The sequence below is a fragment of the Crocuta crocuta genome, unplaced genomic scaffold, assembly GCF_008692635.1.
Source record: "Crocuta crocuta isolate KB4526 unplaced genomic scaffold, BGI_CrCroc_1.0 scaffold139, whole genome shotgun sequence".
Classification (NCBI taxonomy): Eukaryota; Metazoa; Chordata; class Mammalia; order Carnivora; family Hyaenidae; genus Crocuta; species Crocuta crocuta.
The window spans coordinates 11,802,874-11,814,384 of record NW_027533258.1 but is presented as its reverse complement, the minus strand read 5'-3'; the positions used below and the strand labels follow the sequence as shown (position 1 = coordinate 11,814,384).

The 11,511-nt window shown below is 50.8% G+C and overlaps 1 protein-coding gene across 3 annotated transcripts in view; it reads right to left on the bottom strand.

Annotated features, from left to right (window-relative positions):
• UBE2G1 (ubiquitin conjugating enzyme E2 G1) overlaps positions 1-11,511 on the bottom strand; it is a 75,960-nt gene that overhangs the window by 13,165 nt on the left and 51,284 nt on the right. For all 3 annotated transcript variants that reach the window (XR_013330835.1, XM_077746577.1, XM_077746576.1), the window contains exons 3-4: positions 11,368-11,465; positions 4,534-4,712 (exon numbers count right to left, since the gene is read on the bottom strand). Coding sequence is in view for 2 of the 3 variants with exons in the window: in XM_077746577.1 (XP_077602703.1) it covers positions 4,534-4,712; positions 11,368-11,465 (277 nt within the window). In the remaining variant the exon portion in view is untranslated. The remainder of the gene's footprint in view (positions 1-4,533; positions 4,713-11,367; positions 11,466-11,511) is intronic.

Genomic DNA, 11,511 nt, shown 5'->3' with positions numbered 1-11,511 from the left:
CACAAAGCGGCACTGGCAGAGTCTCACATGAAAATTGAGCTGATTCTATCTAGCACGTAAATAGCAGAAAATTCTCACCAAAACGCCCAGCCTTTTTCTTTTTTTTAAGTATCATTCACTTAGCAACGGCAAAGACTAGAAATCTTCAATTCTTGCCCTTGCAGAGAAAGAAACTTGAAATTTCTGCCCTCAAAGCAGAGCACCTCAGGAAGCCAATTAGAATAAATTAGGTGATAAACTACACGCAGACATGCAGAGACCTGGACATGTCTAAAGTATCTGTGGATAAAATGTTGCAAAATCTATAAATACTTTGTCATCAATTTTTAAGTAAAAGGAAGAAAAGAGCGATTCCGGGCAAGGGGAAGATCAGGCTCAAGAAACAAAAATCTCCTCAGAAGAACAGGGAGCCGAGAGAATAAAGACTGGGAGCAGGGGCCTGGGTGAGAAGGTCAGGGGCAGGAAGGACTCAGCGACAGAGGTGGACGGGCCTGAGAAACTACACACAACTGGCCCGCTCTGGTGGCAACACAGGACACGTGAGGGTGGCTTCCCGCCAGGGGACACACCCATACGTGGCGGGCCCCACAGCCCCCACTGTGAAGCCACCGCGCCCACACCGTGGATGACCAGGCAGGCCATGCTGTTCCCTGCACTACGTCCACAGAGAGCCCACAGCGTCCACCTCTCTCCTCTCCTGAGACCCAACTAAAACGATCACACTGCAATCTTTCCGGTACAAATGCTCGGAATCAATGAAATGGCAGGGGAGTCATCTACATGGGAGGAATTTTTTTTCTGGAAGACCAAAAGCAGGCGGCAGGGTGAGAAACGGGCAGCAGAGGGGGGAGCGCAGAGAGGTCCCTCTGCAACCAGAGCAGAGGAAGGAAGGGGCGGCTGGACAGACGCACAGGTTACAGACGTCCGGTCCCAGAAGAGACAATAAGACGCAGGACTGAAAACAGAGATCCGGCATTTCCCCCCCGCTATACCCAAAATGCTACTGTTTCCTAAAATCAGAAGGCCAACTATGATACCTGCACGTTACACACTAGAATTAGGGCTACGCGTGTGGGTACCAGGACTGGGGTAGTAACTAACCGCCTCCTCACGTTCGAGGTCAGGCCAGGCCAGCGCCCACAGACCCACGCTGCCGCCCCCAGATGCAGGAGGGACACAAGAAAACGTGGGCCTCCGAGAAAGAGGCTTCAGAACTTAGAAACATTTCCAATCAGAACCCGCACAAGACTGAACAACTATTAGCTTCATTAAACAGCGACACGGCCACACCGGGGAGGGAGGTGGCGGGAACTTGCCATCCGCGGACGCCCCAACGACACCGGGGACGAGGAGTTAGCCGCATGTGCAAACAGGCAGGAATATACGTTGGGTCAACTACACGCAAATGAAAATTAATTAAAAAAAGGAAGGAGTGCTATACATGGGGAAGTGCTCAACAGACTTAAAATGGAAAACTCCCNCCCCGTCGTAACATCGTAAGGGCAACGGCAGAAGCCTCCGACTGCGCCACACGCCTCCCATCCTCACAAGGAGGCCAAGTACGAGCTGCTAAGACACAGAGAGAGCCCACAGTCACACAACCTGTAAAACTTCCCTATTTTATTATCAGTAATCACTGTAAATCCCTCACTGAGCCTAATTCATAAATCGAACTTCACCGTGTGTGTATACAGAACAAATACATAGAACACATAAGGCTTCGGTCCTCATCCCCAGTTTCAGGCATCCGCTGGGGGTCTTGGAACGCACCTCTCACCGATACAGGGGATGACCGTACAGAAATGGAAAATCTGACACCATACACAACAATGTGAAATTTCAAAGACCAAGAATCAGAAAAGAACCTAAAGGAACAGGGAGAAAAAGAAAGAAAGGAAAGATCACCCTCAAGCAGAGAAGTAGCATCAACTCCCTGTCAGCAACAGTAAGTGACAAAAGATAAATCATGGAGAAATCTGAACCGCTCCCCCAGAATTCTACAAACTGTCACTTACGAAGAGCAGCCGGACAAAAACACTAGCAGGCAGGTTAAGGCCCCTGGCCTGAGCTGCCACACAGCCCTTTCTAAACCAGGACTCTCACAAGACGACAACAGCAAGAAGTCAAGCCAGAAAAACAGAAACAGGGTCCAGGACAGACGATCGCACCCAGGCGAGCAGGAAGGCGCCGCGGTCTGAGCCAGTCCCCGATCCGGAGCCGAAGATGGAGGGTCCAGGAAAAGGGTCTCCAAAAAAATGGGGCTTTCCTGGAACAGGGGTCACTGACTGAGAGGTCAGAAAAGCAAGCTAACAAAACCCACGAAAACAGCAAAGCAAGTGTAAGAGTTTACCTGAAAACGTGTACCAGAAAGCTCTGGTTTAGATACAAGACAACTAGCTGCTTAAGTCAGAAAAAGAAGCCGTGGATTTTAAGACAGTAACAGGGCAGACGCTGCACAGGCTGTGGTGTTCAGAGCAGAGGTCACGCGGGCACACGGCCGCCCGGGGGAAGGCCTGCCTCCACCCCGACAGCACGGCTGGCTTCGGGGCAATGGCTCTCCTTCCTCAGTAGGTCCCATTGTTTCAGGACCCGGCTGCTTGGAACGGTTAATAACTTTTGCATATTCACACCTGCCGGTATTTGCTCTTATTTATTATTAATTTTACTTTTTTTAAAAATTTTTTCTTAATGTTTTATTTATTTCTAGGAGAGAGAGAGAGAGACAGCATGAGCAGGGGAGGGTCAGAGAGAGAGGGAGTCACAGACTGAAACAGGCTCCAGGCTCTGAGCTGGCAGTCAGCACAGAGCCCGACGCGGGGCTCGAACCCACGAACCGCGAGATCATGACCTAAGCGAAAGTCGGACGCTCAACCGACTAAGCCACCCAGGCGCCCCTATTATTAATTTTAATCTTTATGAAGATTAAAATGTAATTTGTCAGTTCGCATTTTATTCAAGAGAGTTACAGCTGAGCGAGTCAAACCATTAGTTCTCCCTCAAAATGATTCCACGGGATTTTTTAAAAACCAGCTCTCAGCCCCCTCACCCCCTCCTGCACTGCTCAGAATGACACCTGGCTGCATAAAGAGCTAAGACGGGGGCGCCTGGGTGGCTCAGGTGGTTAAGCGTCTAACTCTTGATTTTGGCTCAGGTCATGACCTCACGGTTTGTGAGTTCGAGCCCCATGTCGGGCTCTGCGCTGAATGTGGAACCTGCTTGGGATTCTCTCTCTCCCACTCACACTCTTGAAACAATAAACCTAAAAAAAAAAAAAAAGTGGGGCACCTGGAGTGGGGGGGCTCAGTCAGTTACGTGTCCGACTTCGGCTCAGGTCATGATCTCACAGTTTGTAGGTTCGAGCCCCATGTCAGGCTCCGTGCTGACAGCTCAGAGCCTGGAGCTGCTTCAGATTCTGTGTCTCCCTCTCTCTGACCCTCCTCTGCTCATGCTGCCCCTCTCTCTCTAAGAAGTAAATAAAACATCAAAAATTGGGAAAAAAAAAAAAAAGGCTAGGACAGTTTTCTGCCCCTTTTTACTTCAATTTGGTTACTAAATTCAAAAATTCAAAGCCATACATTTGCAAAGGGTTTATGGATATAGTGGTTTTCTACGCCTACTACCTCACTCAAGTTTTTATATAGGTTTGAAGTAACCCAAGAAGAAACGTGAATTTAATCTCCTACCTTCAATCCATACTAACAAAAGTTCCAAGAACAAGAATTAGAATGAAAGGCTTTCCGGAGAGCAGAAGGGTGAGGAACTAGACTATTCTAGGAGACTAATAAAAACATTAACCAAAATAAAATGCGGTCACCTGGATTAAAAAAAAAAAAGGCGGGGATAAAGAGCCATGCTGGGCCTGCGTATGGGCCACGCACGCAGCGAAGGGTCTTTATCGGTGAGGCGCCTGTGCTGTGTGCTTACGCGTGCAGAGCTGGGCATCTGTGAAGTGTCCCAAGCAGTTTAAGAAAAAAGATGTTGTACATCTCCACAACTAGTGAATCTAGGTAAAGAGTGTTTATTTAACTGATGCAACTGTTGTAGATCCGAAAAAATTTTCTTAAGTGTGACAATAATATTGGGGCGCCTGGGTGGCTCAGTCGGTTAAGCGTCCGACTTTCACTTAGGTCATGGTCTCGCGGTTCGTGGGTTCGAGCCCCGCGTCGGGCTCTGTGCTGACTGCCAGCTCAGAGCCTGGAGCCTGTTTCAGTCTGTGACTCCCTCTCTCTCTGACCCTCCCCTGCTCATGCTGTCTCTCTCTCTCCTAGAAATAAATAAAAATATTAAAAAAAAAAGAGTACATTTTAAAAAGTGTGACAGTAATATTATAGCTATGTAAAATAGTGTCCTTATTCTTAAAAGACGCAGGTTCAAGCACTTGAGAGGCAAAGCTCCGTTATGTCTGTAACTTATTTTTGTGCAGATTCAAGAGAAAAGTAAATGTGTATAAATAGATCTGGGGACACACACAGATACTGTAGCTGTGATCAAGTTCAGTGAACCGGGCGGGAGACGTGCGCGTGACCGCCTTACCGCAGCATCGACATTCGCAGGTGAGTCTCCGTTCGGGTCCGCCAGCATGGAAATGACACTGATCATGATGGTTTCCACAGTGTGAATAGGCAGCCAGCGTTCCTCTGGCTTCTCATAACCATATTTATCTTCCCCGGGCTCATGAAGAATGGAAATGCATACATCACCATTTTTATCAACTGCAAAATTAGAGAGTAAGAGTCCTGTTTAAAGTATTTAAAACAAAGTCATTAAACATAAAGTACTGATTACAGGTGAGACCCGGACTCCCACAGTCCGTTATAAACAATGAACATACACAGAAGGTGATTTCCAAAATGGAACCTGGAAGACCGCAGATTTTACCAAATAGGATCCATCTGACAAAGCCAACAGAATTATAAGCAAAACTTCAAGCCACCTGGCACACAGGTGCTGTCCAGCAATTCCATGCAGTAAATACCATCAATCTGTTCTTTTTTGTATACAGAATATGACTGAAATACCAGAACCAAATCTCCGTGTCATGATTTCCTAGATTCCCCACCAACTTGCTGATTTAAACTGGTGCTAGTCAAACATCCAGAAAGACTCCTAAAAACCTCATAATGTACTTTTTAAACCATATAAAGGCAAAACTCCATCTTTAGGGAAAGGAGTGAACTCAGAGTCACAAAAGAACATGTCCTATTGCCAGTGAAAATTCATCAACATAAATGACATTCATGATGCATCTTTTCTATGAAACTAGGATTTAAAATCCAAGTCACAAAGTAATTCCCAACCAACACAAAGGTGAAGATCTAACCCACCAGCTCACTTAGATCACACAAACACTCATTAGTAAACCTACCGAAAGCATCACTAATGTTTTACAGAGTAATTTTCTCCACTGAAAAATAAAAAATAAAATAAAGTATATTTACCAGGAAAATGCTGGGAAAAGAAAGAAAAATATAAGAATTCTTGGAATAAAAAGCTTTTCAACCAAATTTCCAAATCCCATAAGTAACCAAAGGCAGCATGTAGATCTCTTTCCTTTATAACTTCCTGCCTAAGTCTAACAAATGTGTCATGGGTAGGATTTTAAAGCTCACTTTCCATCTCCTACCTTGGGGAGCACTCCCTGCTGTCACAAACCCGGGGTCCGCACACACTACCACACTCGGACAAACACGTCTGCGTGCGCGCCGTGACCACGCGCGTGCCGGGCCGGGCCTGGGCCTTCCCTTCATATCTTGTCTGGGGGCTTTTCTATGGGCAGCACTCCCCAAATAAGGATTTTTTTTCCAAGTCACTATCTTTGAACACAGAGCATTAAATGTTTCTGTAAAACTCTATCAGAGAGAATCAATTTAAGTACCATTTTCCTATTTTTGGAGATGACTGTTAAAATCTAGCACCTTTAAATCTTTAAACTTGAGTCATTTCATTTTAAACACAGTGTCATTTTTTTAATGGAGAGGTTTTAGGCTTCATACCTATTACCAAATTACATTTTAAAATGTGAAACACAGGTGAAATATGGTTCCGGTTTTCTAAATGCTTCTGGGGGGTAAAGAAGTTTATCCTTGTGCAGAAAATACATGTTTCCTTCGGTGCAACATCCCCTCTTTCCCTTTACCCGTTTAGATACTCGAGTGTCTAGTTTCTTCTGACCAAACCGCTTACTCTTCCCCACGGCACGCTGTGCAGACCCGGGGACGAGCTCCCCGCTCTCACTGGCACAGGCGTCACCTGTGAGCACAGCCACTGGAGACTCTCTAGTCCACTTGGAGTTTTAATCCCCCTTTTCTAAGTCAACTCTCCCGCACAAAGCCACTGCTGGAGCCAGGGGCATGCGCATCTCCCAGCTACCCTGTGCCTTGACGCCGTGCGTCTCTCTCCCTCTCCCTCTCCCTCACTCTCTCTCTCTGTCTGCACCTCCCACCCCCCCTCCCCCGTCACTGGAGAGACCGGCTTCTGCCCCTTATCAGGGTGCCATGACTGCTCACCATGTGGCCAGAACGACACTCTCATGGGCGCTTTTCAAGTCGTCCATCCTGGGCCACGACAACAGACACGTTCTCCTCCCTCGGCCTCCGTGACACACTTCTTGCCACAGGCTCTGGAGCTCTCCTCTCCCCTTCCGAGTTCCTTACTGGCTTCCGCCGTCACCCCACTCGCCAGCATGCGCCATCTCTCCACGGGCGGACTCACTCATTCTTTACACCGCAGCGTCACCCGCCACCTCTGTCCCCCGCCTTACTGACACTAACTGACGGAAGGCTCCGTGCAAGCGAGGGTGATGTCACTGACGGTACCTGTCATCTTGACGCCAACAACTTCCAAGGCCCGACACTCTCGCTGAGCTTTGGGCCACGTTCACCCAACCCTAAGTGGATACGGCAAGTAGATCTCAAGAAAAACAAACCCAAAATGGAATGCATCTAAGCCACACGAAGCTAATTTTTACCTCAGAGTAACGTTTACACCAGCTTTAGGGAGCTAGAATTCCCACCCCTGAGGCGCACGATCTAACAGTCTCTGGCACGTTTAGAGCTGTGTGGCCATCACCCCAGAGAGAGACCTCAGGCCCGCTTCCCCCCGCCCCTCCCGAGCCCTCCGCAGCCACTCCCCTAACCCCCCGCCTCCCTAGGTGCGCCGAGTCCGGGCCGTCCAGCGGAGATGGAATCACACTCTGTGGTCTTCCGTGACGGGCCTCGTTCACGCACACAGTGTCTCTAAGGCTCCCCCGCGTCGCAGCGCGAGTCGGTGCGTCATCCCGCAACGTGGACGTCCTACACGCGGCTTCCGTCCTCGTCAACCGGGAGACGTGCGGTTGCTTCCCCGTCCTGGAACAAAGCTGGCGTGAACGGTCAAGTGCAAGTGTCCCGTGGACGTGCTCCGCCGCTCTTGGTTTTACACCCAGGACTGGAGTTACGCGGCCAGGAGCGAGGCGAGCACGCGGAGCCTCCTGAGGAAGGCCAGGCTAGTCTTCCCAAGTGGCTGCCCTCCACGCTCTCGCCGGGAGCACAGGCGGCTCGGGTTTCTCTGTCCAGGGGACACTGGGCTCTCATCTGCCTGATGACGGCCACCCCGCAGGTGCCAAGTGGTTCTTCTGTGTGCTTTTGATCCTGGAGTTGCAAACGGCCCATCAGTTCTAAATCCTCACCTCACCATCACCATCCACGCCCAGCAGCCAAGTGAGAACAATTCCATTTTCCCTCCTGCGACTGCTCTCAGCTCCAGCTCTCACGGTCCCTCGCTGGACGCCCAGCGCACTGATAAGGTCGCCTGCGCGTCTCCTGAAGATCCCCTCCCAGCCCTTCCTCCACGGGCAGCGTCCTTCCCTCCGGATCACGCAGCTTTCAAGCGCCATAATTTAATGAGAACCCACAGCCTAAAGAAGAAAGGTCAAGCCAGGCATTCACACACTCAAAATTCTATTTAAGAGCCACATTCTCCGGGCCGGGGCCAGGGTGGCGAGGGCGTTCTGAGGGCTCAGCTGGTTAAGTGTCTGATTCTTGGTTTGGGCTCAGTCATGATCTCACAGTTCATGAGATGAAGCCCCGTATCAGCATCTGTGCTGAAAGCATGCAACCTGCTTGGGATCGATCTCTCTCNCGTGCAAGCGAGGGTGATGTCACTGACGGTACCTGTCATCTTGACGCCAACAACTTCCAAGGCCCGACACTCTCGCTGAGCTTTGGGCCACGTTCACCCAACCCTAAGTGGATACGGCAAGTAGATCTCAAGAAAAACAAACCCAAAATGGAATGCATCTAAGCCACACGAAGCTAATTTTTACCTCAGAGTAACGTTTACACCAGCTTTAGGGAGCTAGAATTCCCACCCCTGAGGCGCACGATCTAACAGTCTCTGGCACGTTTAGAGCTGTGTGGCCATCACCCCAGAGAGAGACCTCAGGCCCGCTTCCCCCCACCCCTCCCGAGCCCTCCGCAGCCACTCCCCTAACCCCCCGCCTCCCTAGGTGCGCCGAGTCCGGGCCGTCCAGCGGAGATGGAATCACACTCTGTGGTCTTCCGTGACGGGCCTCGTTCACGCACACAGTGTCTCTAAGGCTCCCCCGCGTCGCAGCGCGAGTCGGTGCGTCATCCCGCAACGTGGACGTCCTACACGCGGCTTCCGTCCTCGTCAACCGGGAGACGTGCGGTTGCTTCCCCGTCCTGGAACAAAGCTGGCGTGAACGGTCAAGTGCAAGTGTCCCGTGGACGTGCTCCGCCGCTCTTGGTTTTACACCCAGGACTGGAGTTACGCGGCCAGGAGCGAGGCGAGCACGCGGAGCCTCCTGAGGAAGGCCAGGCTAGTCTTCCCAAGTGGCTGCCCTCCACGCTCTCGCCGGGAGCACAGGCGGCTCGGGTTTCTCTGTCCAGGGGACACTGGGCTCTCATCTGCCTGATGACGGCCACCCCGCAGGTGCCAAGTGGTTCTTCTGTGTGCTTTTGATCCTGGAGTTGCAAACGGCCCATCAGTTCTAAATCCTCACCTCACCATCACCATCCACGCCCAGCAGCCAAGTGAGAACAATTCCATTTTCCCTCCTGCGACTGCTCTCAGCTCCAGCTCTCACGGTCCCTCGCTGGACGCCCAGCGCACTGATAAGGTCGCCTGCGCGTCTCCTGAAGATCCCCTCCCAGCCCTTCCTCCACGGGCAGCGTCCTTCCCTCCGGATCACGCAGCTTTCAAGCGCCATAATTTAATGAGAACCCACAGCCTAAAGAAGAAAGGTCAAGCCAGGCATTCACACACTCAAAATTCTATTTAAGAGCCACATTCTCCGGGCCGGGGCCAGGGTGGCGAGGGCGTTCTGAGGGCTCAGCTGGTTAAGTGTCTGATTCTTGGTTTGGGCTCAGTCATGATCTCACAGTTCATGAGATGAAGCCCCGTATCAGCATCTGTGCTGAAAGCATGCAACCTGCTTGGGATCGATCTCTCTCTCTCTCTCTCTCTCTCTCTCCTCTCTCTCTCAAAAAATAAATTAAAAAACATTTTTTTAAAAATCCCATTCCCCACGAAGCACCCCTGAGCCCTCTACCCGCGCGGCTGCCCCACGCAGGCCCGGACACCCTGCAGCAGGGCACGCAGCCCCTCACCATCTACCTCCATCTCCAGAGCCAGCCGGGCCCCCCTCACTCGCAAGGGCCCCTGCACCTCGGGTGCCCTTCTTCACACAGCACCTCCTCTCTCCAGTCAAGCGTCAAGCATCTCGCTAGCACCTTCCCCCTCGTGGCCCCGAAATGAAGTCTCTTCCACCCGAAACAGGCATGTCAGCAGCCGCCCTCTCAGGCCGGCCGGGCCGCAGCTCTGCCCGCCTCACAAGTCCCGCGTGCTGCCGGCGTGTGCCCTCACAGGGAAACTGAGGCTCAAAGAGCCTTCACCTACGGTCACACAGCTGATGTGTGTGCAGCCGACACTCAGAGCTGCGTCACATACTCTTCTGAAACAGGCGCAGAGACTGCCTGTTACACCCCAAATGATTCGAGTGAAGGTAAGAGAAAGTGACAACCCAGAAGCCGGGAAAGAAGCACCGAGGCATCGACGCAACACGAGGCGGACGTGGTCGCCTCACGTGTCCGCAGGCGGGCGGGGCCGGCCCAGCACATTCCACCAGACATGCTCACCGCTGCCTCAGACGCCATGAAATACATCAGCCCCCCGCCCCGTTCCCACGAGCTTTCCGTCCACCACCTCGAGTCTCTCCTAAGACCGTCCATTTCTCAAGCCACCGACTTCGAGCACACAGTCCATAGCAGAGGAATAAAGCCTTCGTTCATCCATTCATTCCTGGCTCACGGATTTTTGCGGAGACTAACCTAGTTTCTCGTCCTGGCGATGGGAAGTCCCATGAGAAGCAGAAGGCAGATCGGCACAGCCATCAAAAACAAAAACCCAACAACTCACAAAGAGACGCCTGCCAGCCTGTCACCACAACAGGGCCCAAGTTCAGGGGAGCCTGTGCACAAATGCACTTTACCAGCCAAAGCTTCGGCTTGCAAAGTGAATTTTAAATGGTAACACATCTTTGGGTAAAAAAGTCAGTGTCACCACGTTTCAGGCCCAGCAGGACCGGATGCTTCCAAAGGTGAAAACACAGAGTATCACTTTTCCTGACCCCGCCGGTCACCTTACGAGGCAGGCGGGACGCTTCCTTTTCAACAGCTAGAGAATACAGGTAAGCAGCGCCTGGGGGACTCAGTCAGTTAAGCGTTCGATTTCGGCTCAGGTCATGATCTCATGGTTCATGGGCTCAAGCCCCGCGTCAGGCTCTGTGCTGACAGCTAACTCAGAGCCTGCAGCTGCTTCAGATTCTGTGTCTCCCTCTCTCTCTGACCCTCCCCTGTTCACACTGTCTCTCTCTCTCTCTCTCTCTCTCTCTCTCTCTCAGAAATAAATAAAAAAACATTTAAAAAAAGAGAGAGAATACAGGTAAAAGTTAAGAACTGCCCACGGTCTAAGACCGAAGATGAGAAATAGAAATTTTAAATCGAGGTTTAATTAGTCCTCTCTGTAACGGACAATGGGTCACCCATATTGAGGAAATGACCTCCTCAATCGTCGGGCTCTACCCATGCTGAGCGCCACCCAGTAAGCCGGCCTCTGGTTTGCAGCGTCAGGAGTCTCAAAAGGAGCTGAAACTCAGTAAATAAACATTCTCTCTACGCGGTCGATTCCCCTGCTGTCCTAAACGAACTAATACAAGGCCACGTGCATAATGAACACAGTGAACTCAGTACAAAAATCCCAAAGTGACTGCATGGAGAACGACATCTCTCTCATTGACCTCAAAAAGCTCAGCGGCAGGCCGTCACATGCGCAAATGTAAAAGTAAAAGTAATGCTTAGGTAAACTTACCGTTTGGGTGCCAGATTTCTGTAATGAATTTCATTTTGGGAGGCCGGAGGGGGTAATCTTTTGGGAAAGTGAGATGAGCCTTAAAAACACCACCTTCACTGGAAGAAAAACAAAAACAAGTTCTTGCCTATAAGTTCCTGCTTA